Source organism: Anarhichas minor, unplaced genomic scaffold (genome assembly GCF_050575085.1).
Source record: "Anarhichas minor isolate MPS153535 unplaced genomic scaffold, ASM5057508v1 ptg000023l, whole genome shotgun sequence".
NCBI classification, from domain to species: Eukaryota; Metazoa; Chordata; class Actinopteri; order Perciformes; family Anarhichadidae; genus Anarhichas; species Anarhichas minor.
The window spans coordinates 2,743,544-2,762,519 of record NW_027466469.1 but is presented as its reverse complement, the minus strand read 5'-3'; the positions used below and the strand labels follow the sequence as shown (position 1 = coordinate 2,762,519).

The 18,976-nt window shown below is 42.8% G+C and overlaps 1 protein-coding gene across 3 annotated transcripts in view; it reads right to left on the bottom strand.

Moving 5' to 3' along the window:
* Positions 1-16,934: 16,934 nt before the first annotated feature.
* ephb2b (eph receptor B2b) overlaps positions 16,935-18,976 on the bottom strand; it is a 68,509-nt gene continuing 66,467 nt past the window's right edge. For all 3 annotated transcript variants that reach the window (XM_076096983.1, XM_076096984.1, XM_076096985.1), the window contains 2 exons: positions 18,417-18,572; positions 16,935-17,433 (listed from right to left, as the gene is read on the bottom strand). In XM_076096983.1, the coding sequence (XP_075953098.1) occupies positions 17,325-17,433; positions 18,417-18,572 (265 nt within the window). In that variant the 3' untranslated portion in view covers positions 16,935-17,324. The remainder of the gene's footprint in view (positions 17,434-18,416; positions 18,573-18,976) is intronic.

Here is an 18,976-nt window from a genome sequence, read left to right as displayed (position 1 = left end):
TATTTCTGACTGTCACCAAAGACATCTCCCTCTTGTTCACAGCTAGTCAGCAAGTGTAAGGACATTCTGTCAGCACATGTCACTGTGAACACAACACACACACACACACACACACACACACACACACACACACACACACTGGAGGAGAGTGATGACATTTGAGCTTTGTGTGGCATGTCACCGTTTCCCTAAATCAGCCAAGGAAGCCATATTTTGTGGCAATGGATGGATTCGGAGTGACATTTAGAGACGCTACTTCATTTGGTAGATGGGTGTTGCACGCACACACACACACACACACATGCTCTAACCGGACTGTGTCCTCCCCCGCTGACTGGTGCTGCAGAGTTACACAATAAAGGACACAAACTTATTTGACCCTATAGATCAGTCATTGTATCCATGAAATGACTTGTAACTGAATGGACAGATTCTAGAAAAACAACCTGCACATTAATATCTACCTCGTCATATTTTTGCCACGTGATTGACTTTGCGATACGGTTTACGTGGTGACACGTTGTCAAAGCGGTAGCGACAAGAATTGGGCAACAAAACAACTTCAATAAAATGTTTACGCTTGTAATGTAACCTGAGCTACGGAAGTAGGTGATCGGGTGACTCTGTGGCGTAGCGTCACATGACATACATCCTGTAACATCACTCCGGACATGAACCCTGTCTCCTGAGATTGCTCGACCAGCCCTTAGAGCAACGGACTAACACTATGTTGGGCGTGAGAAGTCCTCTGAGCGTCTAGTAATGATGCACATGGGTTTGTGTTGGAGTTCCTTGAAAGTCTGGTGCATCTCATCCAGACACTAAAGGGTGCCTTGTGCATCGGTGTCAGGACGGTCACTGCGTCTGTATCTAACGGCCTGAGGAGTGAGACCGGGTTGCTAGAGGCAGATCCACCACATTATAATATCCCGGCCACTTGACCTTGTATGTTATGATTCATTTTCTTATAGATATATAATTTGATAATCACAACACATTGACATGTAGGCTGTTAATGTTGTGGGGATAGACCTGTCTGACCGGAGTAGACATCGATATTGACTTTATTAAGCAGATGATATAATTGGCCACAGGTGACCGTTTCTCTTTTTTCACTTGCCGTGGTGAGCTAATGCTAATGCTAATGCAGTGAGCCTCCACTGCTGTGTATGCTCCACAATAAATGCATTTTACCACAAAGGCAGGTAGTTCAGTGTTGACAATGCCATTCAAACACTAATATTACGAAAGATTTAGTCCATTTATTTATTTTTTATTTAGCATTTTGGGGGCATATTTAAACATGAAATATCCAGATTTTAATCCATGTTTAACAAAGCTTGACAGAGCAGAAAACAATGACTGACATTACATCATCTTATTAATGTCAAACGTATCTTAAGAAAACAGTGCTACAGATTTAAACAAACTTATTATCTAATCAGTAATGGCAGACACTCTTGTGGATATAAACGTTTATATCCAAACTGCAGAAGAGGCACATTTATGTCAAGACGTTACATCCTACAAGGACAGGGCAGGAAACCAAGGACACAGGACAGGAAGAGACTCAGCAGAGAGCCTCCTTAAGAGATAAGTCGGTGAACTACACGGGCTGAGATGCTGCACACACAGGACAGGACATGTCTAACCCCTGCTGCTCTCTCCTCTGAAAGTCCACATGATTTGAGCTCCAACAAAGAAAAACCTCAGTTCAGAAAGACAAATGTCCCCATCAATTCTCCTCCAATCTAATGGATGTCTCCGAGGGAGCCACAGTAAGGCGTTTTGCAATCACTCCTGCCTCCCTCCCTTATCATTCACAACAACCTTCCTGCCTGGCAAATGTCAGCGTGTCATAGCCTAAACAGACGCTGCAGTGTGTGTGTGTGTGTGTGTGTGTGTGTGTGTGTGTGTGTGTGTGTGTGTGTGTGTGTGTGTGTGTGTGTGTGTGTGTGTGTGTGTGTGTGTGTGTGTGTGTGTGTGTGTGTGTGTGTGTGTGTGTGTGTGTGAATAGGGGGCATTGAGACATCTGAGTGTGAGATGGATTGAAGCGGTGATTTGGAGGCAGCAGGATGGCGATGGTGGAGAGGACGGCCACCGTGAAACGTGTCCCTCTGCCCGTATTAGTCAAAGCAATTCAATCTGTCATCCTCCTCGCCCCCTCCACTCAGTATGCCATTCTGCCCTCAAGAGTGTGATGGATGGACTCCACTTGCTGTTTATTCCTACTCCATGAAAGACGCAGTCCTGAGTGGAAACGTGGAGTACCAGGAGGGCGGGGTTTAGCCCAGCAGCACATTCCAGAGAATAATTCAAACAGAATTATTTGCAAATACTTAAATAAAGGTGCTCAATATGAAATTCATAGCATGTCTATTGCCTCCGCACGGCTCTCAGCTAACGGTAACAGTGCTACCGTATGAGCGGCGGCCGTTAACTAGCCAGTGGTGCACGCTCACGTGCACTACAAAGGAAGCACGGAGAAACTCTAACAACACACTGCTCATTCTCTCCTCGGGTAGCCATTACTCCACATAACAAATATTTGTTTGCTGCCATATTAATGCTCTGAATATCATCAAGAGAGCCTTAACTTTCAGATTTGTATTTGGAGGTGGTGAGAAGTGGATTTCTGACTGAGAGTATGTTCAGTATGCTGCTATGTAACCCACCTTGTATACAGTAAGTAAAGGTCAACATGGCAACAATCAATATTTTTTATATTAGCAAAGGAGCACGTACTGTACTTCTGTTTGAAAGAGGTCACTCAGTCACAATCCTACAGAAAATGATCAACTAACTCCTCAGTTCCTCTCAGCTGCTTGGAGCTTTACAGCTTGTTGTTTTGGTTCACTCTTAGTGTCATTTTCCGTCGCAGCAGGCAGTTAGTATAAGCACTTGTTTTATCTCAAACTATTATCTTTCGCTAAGCCTGACTGAGTACTTTTGTTGCCTAAACCTAATAAAGTAGTTTTGTTGGAAGTTTATTTTGAAATAAGACTGCATGCATGTGACAAGCGAGCAAACATAACGTGCGGTACACTGGAGTGTCCCGGTGTGTGGGGTCGATATTAGGCTCACCCAACATGCACTAAAAGGCACACGCGACAGGCTATGCAAACAAAACTTTGATTACAACACTCACTGAGAGGAAGATTGACTTCATTCTCTGCTCAGGACACTATACTCCACTACATCTTTACATAGCAAATAGCTGTTTACTGCTATATTAACACTCTGAAAGAGAACATTTGAATGAGTATGAGTCATGTGCTGCATTTACCAGTTTAACATGGTTGTGGTACGACTTCCTTCTGTCAGTCTTTATTTGCTATAACTCTGTAACTGAGGCGGGAAACAAAAGTTAGCTATCACTTGCGAGGCCTTCTCAGCTAAGATGTCACTCATCTGGAGTCCATCCTGAGCAGATGAGTGTGACTGCCATGTTAATAATGTCCTCCAATCAATCATTTGAGGAAGTGTAGTGATAACGGCTCGTGCAATGTCACATGGGAGGAGATTAAAGGCGACCTACGACCTTTCCTGGATTACAGACGGACTCGATAATCTCCTGAGACTGGAGGACACACCTCGCTGCATCTTAAAATGTTATTTCAATGTCTCCACCTGACCAGAAAGAGAGAAGATAGTGCGTCGCTGACATTTATCACCGCGCTTTTGACGGATGTCCCGTTTGCCTCTTGTTTCTCCTTGAAGCCCAATTTCCGTTTGTTGACAAATTTCATCAACTCAGACAAGACAACCGCGGATAAGCTGGGAAGTTGTCTGTTTTTAAAGCATTCAGGTCGACATGTTCACGCTCTTTTCGCTTGCTCTCATAAAATTGCACGTTGTCTAGACAGGCAGAGAGACCTTGGAGGGGAATTTGTCCTCTGGATTGTGACAACTGGGCGACCAGTTGTCAAACACTGCCCCCCTGTGGTGAAACATGTTGACTGTGCAACTTGATCTCCTTCGTTTATGCCGGTTTCATAACCCTTTAACATGAAGTTTTCACATTTTTTTGTTTCCTCTCAAGTAGCATTAAATAGTTATATTTATCATGTATTTCTTTATACAATATTTTTTGGGTAAATTGTTCAAACCCAAGACTGATGCTTTTTGTGGCTGCGCCACTCCAACAAATGGAAATATTCCCCCAAATTGAATCTGACATTTTTGGTAGATCAGAAATTAGTTTTATGGTTGAGACCATGTTCGGCTGCACAGCATCAAGAAAACACTTTGGATATTAAAAAAAAAGATCCGATTTGGGATTTCTGCCATGTAATTCTTTAAACTTCTAACCATAAAACACTTGAATCCATATTTGAGTAAGTTTACTGGATCAACAACCATCCTCAAAGCAGGCGCAATTGCCCGATTGTGGCCTGTAGTGCGTCATGTTTTTAGCCAACAGATACAGTAAGTCATATCTGGTTTGTTAGTGCGTTTGGATGTAAAAAGCTTAGCATTAGCAGAGGCTTGAAGCAAATATCTTTGTTTTCCACGAATCTGATCCAGTGTCCAGTGAGAGAAAAATAAGTTTATTTCAAACTCTTTTCTGTATTTCCAGGAAAGCGTCAGAGAAGAATTAAGAGAAAAAGCCTTGAAGGCACTTGTTAATCATCCACCCTGCTGGATGGGCTTCATTGGGGGATCTCCAGAAATGCCTGGATGGAATATGGCTGCCAAATGAAGTGTTTGTGTGAATCAAGGGAAGAAATATCCCCCTTCTCGCTTTGCAGGGAACTATACAAACTCACTTACAGCATACAATGTGCTTTATTTATATGGTTGTCAGAAAGAGGAGAGAAGCACTTTTTATTGATTTTTAGCAAAAGACCAGTTCGTTATGGGAACACTGTAAAGAGACTTTACGGGTCACTTGAGTAAAAATCCAGAGGAGCTCACCTCTTGTTTATAATAAACCTTGCCACCAGGGGGCTCACTGAGCAACCAGAGACCAAAATGTGCGAGTGACTTCCGACTCGGTAACCTTAATTAAATAGTAGCGGTTGGAAGCCATTCGAAAGTTCCCTTCACGTTTCTGTATCTTCCGTATTTCTTGGCTTCTCTTTGAGTTTGGTGTTCCACTCTCTGCCATCATTTGTTAATGTGAATATAGTGTCAGGTGTTAAAGGCCCAACCGGTAATGGGGACGGATCCAAAAGCAGCGAGACACAGTGAAACAGAGGGTTGATTTATGGTGGCTTTAATTACCAAGAAAAATGTTAACAAAAATGTCCAAGAAAACGAAACTACTAATCAGAAAACATGGCCGGGATCAAATCAGGGACATACCAGGAATCATTGTCCAAAAAAAACCCAGGGAGCAGAACAGGTAACACCACGGACCAGGATACACCACAAGGAACACACAGGGTTTAAAGACACAGGGAAGGTGCAGGTGATGAGACACAGCAGGGTTCAATTAAGGGCAGGGCAGACCATCACCAAGGCGGGAAACAGACAAGGACAGGAAATGAAGTTCACACAAGAGGCAGGGGAAGTCAAAATAAAACAGAAGAAACGAACAAAAACCCAAAACCGTGACACATAGCGGTTTATGAGCGCTGTGTGGTGTGAAGATGTCATTTCTTAATTGCGTCAGAACTTTTGAAATCATCTGTGTAATTAATGAGTTAGTGGAGCATTATGTAGCATTTGAATATAGTATCCATAACTACATTGTATTTGTTTATAATCACCTGAAAGTAAGAATAGTTGTGTTTTTGTTACTATAGTGTCACAGCTCAGAGACTGAGACAAGACGGGGAGACAAGCGAGCTGGCTGCTAATAAAAGCATTTTATTTCTCCATTATATCAGTTGTCAGTTCTGAAGTGCATGTTCGGATGCGTGTGGCAGTGTATAGCGATAAACAGAACATAAACCCAAAAGAACAGTGTAACGCTGGTGGCTGAAAGGATCTCCTCTCCCAGAGAGCGAGGCTGCCAAATGAAGACTGAAGGCAGAGCCACTCATCCAGCTGACGACCCTCCAATCAGTACCTGCAACAGATAACCAAACACAACAGGGACACCTAGTGTATGGGAGGAGGAGGGTCCTCACAATACAAATCAACATGGGGAATGGGTCCTCTTCAGAATCCGCCATGTTGTTACAGTAGCCCAGAATGGACAAACTAGTCAAAGGCTTTCTAGAGGCAGTGTTGTCTTGGAAAGGGAGTAGAGAGCAGCATATTTCTTGTATTTCTACTTTAGATAAACCTCAGATTATGAAATATGATTTGAAATTAATTTGTCACGCTTCTTCTTCTTTAACTCTCACCTGCGGCGTTCATGTAATGTAAAACAGTTAAAGGCTCTCTTTCGAGCGAGCGTTTGGTTTGTCCGTTCTGGGCTTCTGTAGAAACATGGCTGACACCATGAAGAGGACCGGCTCCCTATGCAGACATGTCATGTCATGTTGACGGACTGGATTGGCATTTTCTGCGGGCTAAATATCTCTAAATAAGGTTGTAGACGCATCTCTTTAGAAACTGATCGTTAAAATGAAACTCCTCAAATCTTTTTACTGTACGAATCCATTAAATAAAACCTGTGCCAGAGCTTTCTTATTTTTTGTGGATTACATTTTGTCTTTCCTCTCCCATCAACCGTGGAGGCGTGGGAGGCTGCAGCTCTTCATTACAGCAGCTGATTTCACTCACACACACACACACACAGAGGGACGCGTAATCACCGAAATCTGCTGTTTCAGGTCTCTGTGACACATGGAGATGAACAACTGCAGTGCCTTCGCACTGACTTTGCTGGATGCTGAGCCTTGGGGAAAGTAAAGGAAACTGTCAAAATACTTGTCAGAAAAGGAAGTTGAACTTTATAAATCAAGAAAAAGATTTGAAAATCAGTAGTGTTCAAACTCTGACTGAAAGTGGAAAATGTGTGTTTCTGTTAATAGCAAGCCACGGTCAGGTAGACCAAGATGCACAATGAGGATGAAAGTCGTTACTGCTCCAACACTACGAACCAGCCCTGCTCACAAGCACCGAGACAAGCCTCACAACTTCTGGAACAACTCATTCGGAGGGATGAGACCAAATTTGAATTGACTTCACAGGGAATTTAGTCCAACTTGATGGCAACATGAATGCAGCGTGTTATCAGAAAATATTGGAGGACAATTTGCTTTCATCAGCTCGGAAGCTGCAAATGAGACACGCGTGGACTTTCCAACATGACTGATCCAAAACACGAGGCCAAGATGGCCACCGTACTCTCCTGACCTCAGTACCATTGAGCCACTTTGGGGAGATCTACATTTACTTAAGTACTGGGCTTAAATACAATTTTGACATACTTGTAAATTAGTGAAATATTTCCATTTTCTGCTAACATCTACCGCTACAACCTTTCAGAGGGAAATATTGTACTTTTTGCTCCACTAAATGTGTTTGAGTAGTACTAGTTTACTTTTTACATAAAACACATGTTTACATATTATGTACTTTTAATTAATACACCTATTAGTACATAAAGTATCTCAAACTGGCTCCTACATGTATTCGCAAAACCAGAATTCTACAACACACTGAAAGGAGCAAGTCAGCATGAGGAGTCATTTTGAAGTAATCTTGCTGATAATACTAATGTACTTTTACTTGAGTAACGTGTACAGATGGTAAAGCTCTTTGTGAATTTTAAATAAAGTTGACTTGATTTGAAAATGTACAGTCGAAGGAGAAGATAAGAGACATGCGGTAATGCTGTATCTTTGCCACTAGATGGCGATCAAGATCTATTGAAGCCTCCGAGTTGCACCGATTTATTTGGACCGCACAAACTCAAACGTGCAAAACCAAGTTATACACAGATAATGCTAAATTCCATTTTATGTTGCATTATCAGATTATTGCACTTCTTTTACTCTAAATATGTTTTGAGAGTTTTAGTTACAAGTTACTTGTCAGAGTCTGATTATGAATACAAACAAAATATAATCAACAAAAATAATTGATGATGCATTTTTATGTAGAGAGCCACCCGGCAGTGAAGTAGTTTAAAAAAAACATTAAAGTGATACACACATTAATACATCAATAAATATAATGTATATTATTCTGATACGGGACATTCTGCATGATGAGTACTTTTGGTACATTCCTAAAGTGTGTTCTTGCCACTTTTACTCCCAGTGAGTGAAAGATGACTTCTTCCACCACTGCACAGATGAGCTGCATGCCTCCCCATCCATCTCACCGCCTCTCGCTGAGTCTTGCCTCCATGCTTTGCCGCCCTCCTGCTGCTCGAGGCAGATATGGAGCTCGGCCTAAAAACCCAGTGAGCGCTTCGCCTCGAGATGGGGAAAGATATCCCCCTTTGGGTTCTGCCCGACACGATGTGGCATATGTGGGTTTGTGTAACTCAAGTGGAAGGGAATTAAGAAGGGCAGAGGTTTGGGGACTAACGGTCACGGAGAGTTCACATGTCTCTCTGCATCACAGTGCAAATGTTTATTCTGCACTTTGATGGTTGTGCTCTTAGTCTGACAGCAAGACAGTAGTTATTGTCTCCACATGTGTAGCACAAATGTCCCTTGTTTTAGTCATATTGAGCACTAATTATAATCTGTTTCTTTGCAATTATCTCTGCGTATAAACACTCCTCACCTGCAGTGCAACATATTTTTTCCTGAAAGTTCTTGAGGAAAGAACTTGGCAATAAATGATCATTAACACGATAACGAAGCTGCTGTCTGTCCTTGAGTGACGGCTTCTGTTTACAAGTGTCTTTTGATTTTCCTGCCAAGCCCTGAACAGTGTGGATCAAACATGGTTATTATTTACAACCGAGGCCCCTGTGAGGCCCGCGTTAACCTCTCAGTCTTATTTACTGTTGCTGCTGGGCTGTATTAAGCGCTTTCAGAGACCAGTTAGACTTGGATGTAATTCTCCGTACCCCAAGCCCAGATGTCCAGATTTCTCGGACGCATTAATTCACCGATCCAGGCAAACTTTTAGCAGTCTGTGCTGCATTAGCCACTGTCTCGTAACTCTCTTTAAAATCTGGCTCCTGGGGTCGAACTTTTGAGCTTCTTGCCAATTAAGGGCAGCCGTACGGTAAGCAGATCCATTCCTCCAGTGCCCGGAGAAATCACGCCGCCTTATTTCATTCTAATTCCACTTTCCATCATGTTTCGGGAGCGGGACATGATGGGAATGGCTTCTGACAGTTCTGACCCATTTGGAGGTCTTTCCACACAGCGTGAGCCCACGTCGCTCACGTTGGCCTTAATGTCCTCGTGGGCCACGTACAGTTTCTCATCTCACAGCCGCCATTTTGGAAACTGTGCAGCGACCCTCCTCCCTCCCAGACAGAGCGGTGAACGAGGGCTAAACATGTATGATATTTTCTAACGAGGCATGTTTGTTGTTTACTCATTGTTTGATTAACGTCTATATAAGTTTATAATCTATACATTTGTAATATCTTTTAAGTTGTTTTAGTCATGTTAATTTGCATTTATTAAAGGTTCATAAATCTGTAATAAGGCCTTTGTATGAACATCTGTTTGGGTTGCCAGAAATAAAAAGAAATGTTTTGTTTATCCTCCTCCAGCTTAACTTATCTTGTTTTTTAGCTGCTTTTAAATTCATAAGAGAGAAGCATCTAACGGACCATTTATCTTCTGGGAAATGGCTGCAGACCATCTGGACAATAAATAAATAAAGAAATCCATATTTACAACTAATTAACATTTCCAACTGCTGACTGGGTGGTTTATTAGAGAGTGAGAAACCCATAACTCTTTATTATTGGATTACTCATGTTTGAGTTGTTTTGGTCCAGATGCTCTGCAGACGCTTTGCAGAAGAGGTACGACTGACGGTAAATGAGTCGGTGGTTTACCACCAATTACTGCTATCAAACGGTACATTGACAGTGTTGCTAAGGCATTTCTAAATAGTCACATCAGCTCAGTGTTTTGGGGATTTTCTGTTCAATTTACTTTAAAGAGTCACTTAATTCTTCATCGGTGATGGCTGGAAATTCTTAGAGTCTTTATCTAATAAATACAAAATACATTTAGCAAATTGAGGACTTTATTCATGTATGACAGTCGGCTATAACTGAACATTGTAAAATAACAATACTAATAAATTAGTTTTCAAAGTATATTCTAGGGGGCAAAATAAAAAATTGCATGCTGATGACATTTTTGAAAGGAAATATCACTTTATTCAACCATAAACAAATAAATATAGCCAGCCACTGTTTATTGTGTTGTAAGAGCTTATCAATTACATCACAGCATACACTGAGGCATATGAATATTTTTACATGGGCGAATGAGTATGAATATATCAGCATAAGCTTGTATAACTCTGTTTTATCCTTAAATGAATAAAGAAAAAAGAGGCTCGTGGTTGAATAAGCTGCCAGGATGCTCCAATCACTGAATCATCTTCATACCGAAGAGTTTGACCATAACATTTTATAGCATATTTGTTTCCACTCTTCGGGCTCAAAGGAGGGCAGAATGAGATGGTCACAGGGCCGTAGCTATGAATCGTGGGCCGTGTGCAGAGGAGGTGACTGCAGGCACCTCTACACCTCCCTCTGATCCAGCACCATTCAAACCACCACAGTGCAGTCTTTGTCTACCTGCCTGCAACTCAAACCAACCGCTCATCAGACATGATGACGTTCTGGGCCTTTCCTCAAAATATTGCCACTGTTTGACATTTAATCAGTCACATGACACTCTGTAACCTCTCCCCCTCCACACACACACACACACACACACACACACTCTTCCTCCCCCACTTGTACATTATGACCCTCAAAGCTCAGATGACGAGCTTCTCCATGTTGGTTCCCATGGAGGCCTCCCCGGATCAAGGTGTAAGGTGTGTGTGTGGGGGGGGGGGGACATACGGGTGGTTGGGACTGGAAGTAAGAAAGGGTTTGGTGTGCCAGCGGGGGTCCACCCCCTCCACTGAACTCCTGAACCCCCCCCCTCCTGCTTCACGGGGTAAACCTTTTAACACGCGCCATTCTCCGCCGGGTCAGGCCGAGGTCTCCAGCCTTTCACACGTCAGCCGCTAATGAGGTTTCAGAATCTCCGAGCAAGGTGACGGGAGTCTGACCTCCACTCTAGAAGCTGAGCCGCGTTGAGACGGCAGCACTGTTGGTCAAATCACTTCTGACATTAAACCGCAGAACAATGTGCAGCAGTCTGGACGCGAGGATACACTGAGAGAAGTGACGCTCGCTCAAAGGCTCAGTCTGATCTCAAACATTATCTACGTTGCTTTTTGGTAAGTCCACCGATTCAATAAATGATCTACTCGAGAAATGTGTTAACTCTAGCCTACTTTTAGCTTTCAGTTCTTAAGGCACCAGAATAGAACAAAGATCGGAGAGCTGCAGCATCTTTAACTGTTTCTCAAATGTTGTTTACTTTCAGAGAAGTTGGATTGTTTCTTGAGTCATTTTTGGAACTCTTTAGTTTGATGTGAGCTGAAAACAAATAGGCTGATTGTCAAGAACTTTAAAAGATGTCCTATTCTTTCTTTCTCTTTAGACATAGACTAGACTGGAAGCTGGGTATTTAGAAATGATAGGAATCTCAACTAGCATAGGTTTAAAGTATCCCGGTTGTCGAACTAAAGTTGCCTTAATTTTAGGCCTTTAAAGGTTTATTCTTCACCAAAAATAACTGTTAAAAAACAGATGCTGCATTTCCCCTTATAATCCTAAGAAAATGTACAATAAACAAAATGTGTTCTGTCAGCTTTCTTTCATATTTCAACTGGTTTTTTAATAGCTTTTTAAATATTTTTATTCTTTACAGCAAGTAGTTCATGGGAATTAAATCTCTTATGCAGTCTGTCTGTCTCTATATTCAAAAACAAGATCACTATATCAATAAGACACATTTATTCACAATTGAATACATTTAAATATGTAAAATAAAGCTTTAACCACACCAGCCAAAAGCTGAAATGGCAGCTACTGTCAGTGGCCTGTTAGCTTTAGAAGGAGCGTAGCTGTTTTTTCTCTCCGTCCTGATTTGATTTGACAACAATAACATTTAGTTAAGATCTACAATTAGTTTTTACCAAGATGCCACTTCATCAAAAAGTACATTTACAGATAATAACGAGGAAAGACAAGAAACTTTAACGAAGGCTAACCAGCGAGCTTGGATGCAGTACAGCCCTCTAACATCAGCTGTTTCTCTGTGGCAGAGTTCCATTAGTGTGATTTCTAGTGCGCAGATTGATAAACATTACTGAACTCTGGTTTGTTATTCTGTTTTGTAAGGCAGTTTTCGCAAACATAACATTTTAATTTATTTAAAAACAATAAAGCAGTTAATACTTAACACAATTTAAGGAGTTTTTGCATCTTGGCTATTACTAAAAATAATGTTACATTTACTTACATTTGTATCATTATCATTAGGTAATTTAAAATGAAATTACAAAAAAGCTTATTAACAACATTTATTAATGGTCCCCTTTTTGATATTAAAATGTCAGTTAGGTCCGACTGTAATGTAGATATGTTTTGGTTCTTTAAGAATAAACATTAGTCACCAGTTATGTGAATGGTGCTGAACATAAGCAGTGGCTACACTATCATCATAAAAAAAAGTTTAAATGAACAACGAATAAACAGACTACCCATCACTGTTTTATAACAGATCTTATTTTTTATTGAGGAGAGTCAAGTTCGGCTTTCCATTTTTAGAAAATAAACCAATGACAATATTACAAATAATGAAATTGTTACATCATTCACAGGGTTACAGTCAATATACATTTATACAGAAATACAGGATCTCCCACATCAGTCACAGTGGTCTGAACCGGCACTGGTTTACTATGTGGGCTTTAGAGGACCGGGGAACAGCGGCGATCCCCTGCCTGTACTTGCCAACAGCCAGAGTGGTAGTGGGAGGGGGTGTTCGGGGGGGGGGGGGCAACAGAGGGAGACACGGGGTCATGTTGGGGGGGGGGGGGGGGGGGGGCAGGCAGTGTCCTGGACTCTCTGCACCTGAACATATCAACCCAACGAGCTGCATCCGACCACCGCAGCAGCAGAGGGCGCTCTGGCGCTTCGTGCTGCACCCGGGGAGAGAAAACAAAAAACGCGGGAGCCATTTTCTGTCCGCCACAACAGGAGGCAGACCTCTCGCTCTGACCGTGCTGTCGTTGGGCGGCGTTCAAACGCGGCCCGGTGGGCACGAGCTGGCACGGCTCGTGTTTATGCACACTATCATGTAACAGGAACGCTGAGACTTAACGGTTTTCCTCCGGCCTTCACAAAATTGGCACGCTGGCGGCGAGGGCAGGACTGAGTGGTGTTCACGGTGCTTCACGGATGTAAGAGGAGAGAGTAGACGGTAGATTCTGCTGAAAGTTGCAGTTGGCAAACGCTGCGCGAAACCCTCACGAGCGTCACGACCACACGGCATCTACTTCAGTTTCCAGAGGAAAAAAACCTTTCAAAACTTAGTTTTTTAAACTAGAGTAGCTGCAGTCAGCATATGTGGATGGCAGATTTTTGGTGCTTTTAAAAATGTACAATAAAACTGCATCAGAAAAGTTAAATAATACATATCGTTTGTGGTAAAGTGAACTGCATTGAAGGGGAGATAAGCAAGTGAATGTAACCTAAAGAGCAATAATACCTTTCTGTATGTACAGATCTTGAATAGCTGTAATATTTGGCACCTTCTGTGCCCGTCAAATATTTTTGAAAAGATTATATTCTAGCTTTCATGGTCCCAACGGAGAACAAGTATAACTGAACTAAGAAATGTATCAGTGGATTTACATTTCCCACTGATCCAATGTTCAGTTCCTTACTGTGAAAGACATAAATGGAAAATAATTTAACTTGAATGAAATATTGAGTTTGATTTCACGGAGGCAATAAAAGAAACATCACCATATTGAGTATAATTTCTGTTAGGAATATGCCCTCCATATAAACGTAACCAGATGATATTCATTTAAATCTCTATACAATTTTCTAAAGTCTACAATTTGGACATCTGGGCTTTTTTTTTCACAGCTTGAGCTTCGGTGGAGTCAGAACCACTTGAAACACTTGACATAAGTGAGTCAACTACTTGTCCCGCTGTCATTGCTCGGCTCAAAGAAAAAAAAAAAAGACATTGCTGCAGTTCAAGCTATCAAAATCATAAGATACATAAATACTTAATGCACACTCCACATTCAATCAAAAGGTTTTCTGACAACTCCTTCAGATAAAAAATGGACAACAAGCTCACCCTTCACAAGGAGTTTTAAATACTGACAGTATGCAACATGAAGCCAACTTCAGCACTATTTTATGTCTAGCAATAAGCATGCCCGCCCTGTTTTTAAAGTAGTTCCTTGAAGCAAAAGTTCAAGGATAATTGCTTGATTAATAACAATGTCCTGGCAGCGTACGTGGACGAGCATCCGAATGAGCTTTAATGGGGCCGGAGCAGGAACTCCCCGGCCTTCTGTATACTTTAGATCCACTTCCTGAACAACATTAAGCGTTTTTCCTGACGGTGGAGTATTTGCCGTACCGTGAGAAGACGCGCAGCCTCGGCCTGGCGAAATAAAACTGATGAGCTGTGAAGTATTGAGAAATGGAAAAAGGAAGACGGGTCTAAAGCTCAGTTTGTAAAGTAAAACTGCATGTTGGCATCGGTGGCATCACTTCTCGGCTATGACCAGCAGCTCGTGAGCGTCCTCTTCCCAGTTTCATATTTTAGAAAAGCTTCCAGGGAAATATTCGTTGTCATGTGTTGCACTAGGGATGGAAATAACCAAGGAGAGGATTGTGGGTGCAGAAAGAGAACAAAGAATCCCTCCACTCATGTCCTTGAATCCTCTGGAAGGCCGGGGAAAATGACAGGTAACTCTCTTCAACCAGGGCTTTGGAGCGAAAGCTCTGTAGAGACGCCACAAAAACTCAGGTCAAGTCTGAGGATTTGGTTCAAGCAAACATGGAAGCATTGTCGAGTCTCTTTTTCTTTTTTCTTTTTTTGACATGCAGCATCAGGACAAGACAAGACACAACTGCCCCACTGATGACCGTCAGTTCGCCTGCTGCTGTGGATGCTTATAAAGTCGCAGAGACGAAACCAGACAACTGCTGGAAGCCGGCTGTGTGGAGATCAGTGGGAGCGGCAGACAGGTGGCTGACAGGCATTAATGTGATCAAGGGGAGAGGGAGAGGGAGGGAGAATCGGTGCCTGGACAGAGCGGCTGTGATCGGGGGTGCGGCCGCCCCGCTGTGACCGGACACATCTGACCGATAGCTCACAGCTGGACGTCCATGTCTGCCTGTCAGGTCTCGGAGCGGAGCCCAGTAGGAACTCTGCACTGCTGATATCATTTAATGGCTGTGTACACAACCCCACGCCTGCTTCACTGTCTCCAGGGAATCCCGGCATTACGCCAGGTTACAGATGATGACGTAAACGATGATTGACAGCTGTGTACTCGTGAGACGGTGTTGCTCACAGGGGACGGGGGACGGGGGCGTACAGTAAGAGTGGTGTTCTGTCTGCAAAATGAAATCAAAACCGGTCACAGGGAAATGCTGTTTATCTACACAGTTCATGTTTCATAATAAATGTATAAGCATTGATGGAAGATCCAGAGTGTTTGTTGGAGTCAAACAATAGACTCGGTGCAGAAAAACAACAAACCCTAAAGGTAATAATAATAACTCAATAATATCCATACAGAAATTGCAAAAATATAACACGTTTTGTTTTTTTAATTCGACAAACGCCTGATTGTAAAGTCTATTGATGACTGCGTGTGGTATCAAAACTTGAATACTTTAAACGTAAAAATGTCTTTTCAAAAGGAAAACTGGAAGAAGAAGAAGAAGAAGAAGAAACACGGGATATAATGCAGGAACATTATACTCTGTAAAGTGTGTCAAATCCAAGCTCTTACCAAACACAGTTCTAGTAACTGCAGCAAATCAAAGCACTGTGAAATTAACCACTCACTCAGCATGCTATCAAACACCAGCCCTGGTGCTTCGGGAGCCACTGCTTCTTTGTGCACGTCTGTGTGTGTGTGTGTGTGTGTGTGTGTGTGTGCGACATGTGCACGTATGCACAGACGGCGTCGGGGATGGAGGAGGATGCTATAACGGGACGTAATGTGTGTGTGTGTGAACTCTGATGTAAACAGTAGAACCTGTTTCTTTTTCTGTGAATCTATGTAGGATGTTGTTTTATTGTTTTTTTCGCCCTCTTTCTCCGCAAGCTTTTTTTCACAAAAGAAAGGAAAGAAAGTGATGTTGAAAACAACTTAAATCCTCCCTGTGTTCAGTCCCGACTGTTTCCGAGTCCTCTTGTAATGGCAGGTCAAGTGCATCTGATATGTACAGTACAGGATCCATGATCGGGGTGCAAAAAGGGGAAGAGTTCTATTTGGCAGGCTGTGAATACTTCACTCTGGAAGAAAAAATGAAACAAACTTGTCCTTTTGTCCGTGGTGAGAGGAAGCATGGTGAGACGGAATTCTTCATCACAAAAATTTCACACAATATAGAAAATTACTTGCAATTTTTTTTGTTGATTTCACTGTGTGAACTGTCAGTCTGAATGAATGTGTGTTTTGACATCAGTCTATGCCACATGTTGTCCATTTCATGTTGAGGAGGGCCCCGTCGGGCCCCTCACTCGCCTCTCTGCTTTGCCTTTCAGGAGGCCGCCGAGAGCCGTTTCCTCATGATGTCCAAAATTAAAAAAAGATGCAAAGACAATATCCACACCTTGTTGAGGACGGCCTCGTCTCCCCGGCTCTTTCTTCTTTTCTTTTTCTTTTTTCTTTTCCCTTTTAAAGGGAAGCTTTCCTACTCACTCCGTCTAGTGTACAAGCTGATGTCATCTATACATTTAGATAAACTCCTTGCCTTTTCTCTGTTTTCTTTTTTTTTCTTTTAAAAAATTCTTTACAAAGTTATCAGAAGAAACCAACAAAAAAAAAGAAATAAAAGAAAGTTCAACGTCAAATAAAAAACTGGTGGAAGATTGAAAAATGTGTTGCTGGCTCCATAGATGGGTCCGCTGTGTCCCTCTGATGTCACTTTGACTTTAGTTTCCACGACTCCACAGCTGATCCCAAAGATGCAGCGAGGCAGAGTCGCGGTGAGGGGGACCAGAGGACAGAGGGAAGTGGAGAGGGGAACGAGGGGGGGGGGGGTGAATGGTAGTCTGGTGGGAAGACCAGATACACTGTAACGCAGAAAAAAACCAAAAAGCATCCACACTATCCTCCGCTCCGCCCCCCCCCCTCCTGTGCTCCGCTCTGGAGGGTCAGACCTCCACTGACTGGATCTGGTTCATCTGTGCCCGCATCATCTGGACGCTGTTGAGGATCTTCTTTTGATGGCCTGCTAACGTCACACCGACCCCGAGGATGTCCCTGTGAGGAGAGACAGATGTCAGGCTTGTGTTACCACAGACTATAAACACTCCTGCCCAATATATCTACGGTATAGTAGCCATGCATTCTGTCCATCATCAACATCGTATCGCAACACACGGCATGACGAGAAGGGAGAGAGCAGCTGAAAAGTGGAGACGACGGCAATGTAACGGGCAGGACACAGCTGCGTGTTCATCCGACTATAAGGCCAGCAAGCTTTTCTAATCACAGAAAAATGTTTGGATTACCAGTTTAGTGTATTTTTCTGACTACTGACTCATGCTGACTACTGACTACCCCCCCCCCCCCCCCATGTTATACCACCAGAACAAAAGCAAAGAATTACAAATTCACATCTCATTAACTCGAGTGTGTTGTAGACGCAACATCAAAGCGGCAAAAATAAACAGCAAGTTCCCGTCTGTATCAAGGCGGCGGCTTTCTTATCCATTATTCTCCGAATGCTGAATCTCAACAGTAACCACGCTTATTGGATAACACATTACAATCTGTTTTGTTCTAAGAATTGAAGCTCAACATCTCCGCGGGTTAATCGCTTTTATCCAGAGACAGGAAATGATTTTTATCGGTTTCTCTACAGGTGGCACTCTTAACAAGATTATATCTCATGTGTGTAAAGGAGGATTGTTCTCCGAGCATTTTGGCTAACCGACCGCATATCATGGTGGTTCCTCTCGATCCTTAAACCGAGGTCAGAGAGAGGCCTGCTGAACACATGGCAGAGAATAAAGGGCGATGTTATGGCTTTGAGCTATTGTGCCCGCTGTTCAGCCTCGTAACTGCAGCGTTACGATCCGCTAATTACATGCAGTGCAGCTAGCGTCTTTTAATAACAAGCCAGAGGCAGAGTCTGGTGCTTGTTCAGGTTTTAGGGACATAAACGAGACTCGGCGAACTATCATGCGATAGTTTTCCTCGCGGTTATCAGAGCCAGAACGGCAGGAGTCATCAGCACTTACTCCATGGTCATCTGGGACACCACATCAAATGTGGAGTAGTCAGCGCCGGCGAAATTGTCTTTGTACTGGCCCATCTTGATGGCATCCAGCCACTCGTCCACAGTGCTGAAGCTGGAGAAGTCTGGGATGCTGCGGTCCAGGAGAGGGAGGTGAACACTGAGGGGGGACACAAGCAGGGGCCATTAAGAATAATGATAATACAAAATGGCAGGTTTCAAGTCGTAGACAGCCCCGGACCACCTGCATGTAATTCAATCGTGAATTATTACATTATATTTTTCAAAAGCACAGAACTCAGAGGATCCCACTGGCCTCATCCATGAACCAATATTTTCCAAACGGATTCCTCATAAAGTGTGTTTTCCAAATGAAGTGATAGGCTTTAAGGGGCCAATATATCCACTCAGTGTCTGTGGAAAATCTGGCTCTCGGTCCTGCCCGCCACCACAAATGAAAGTACAGACGGGGGATAATGGAGATCAGTAAGCCCCTCGCTCTCAAAGGAAACTAACACCCAGAGCAGAAACGCTGCAGAATGTTTTGTTTTTCGAGCAACGCAC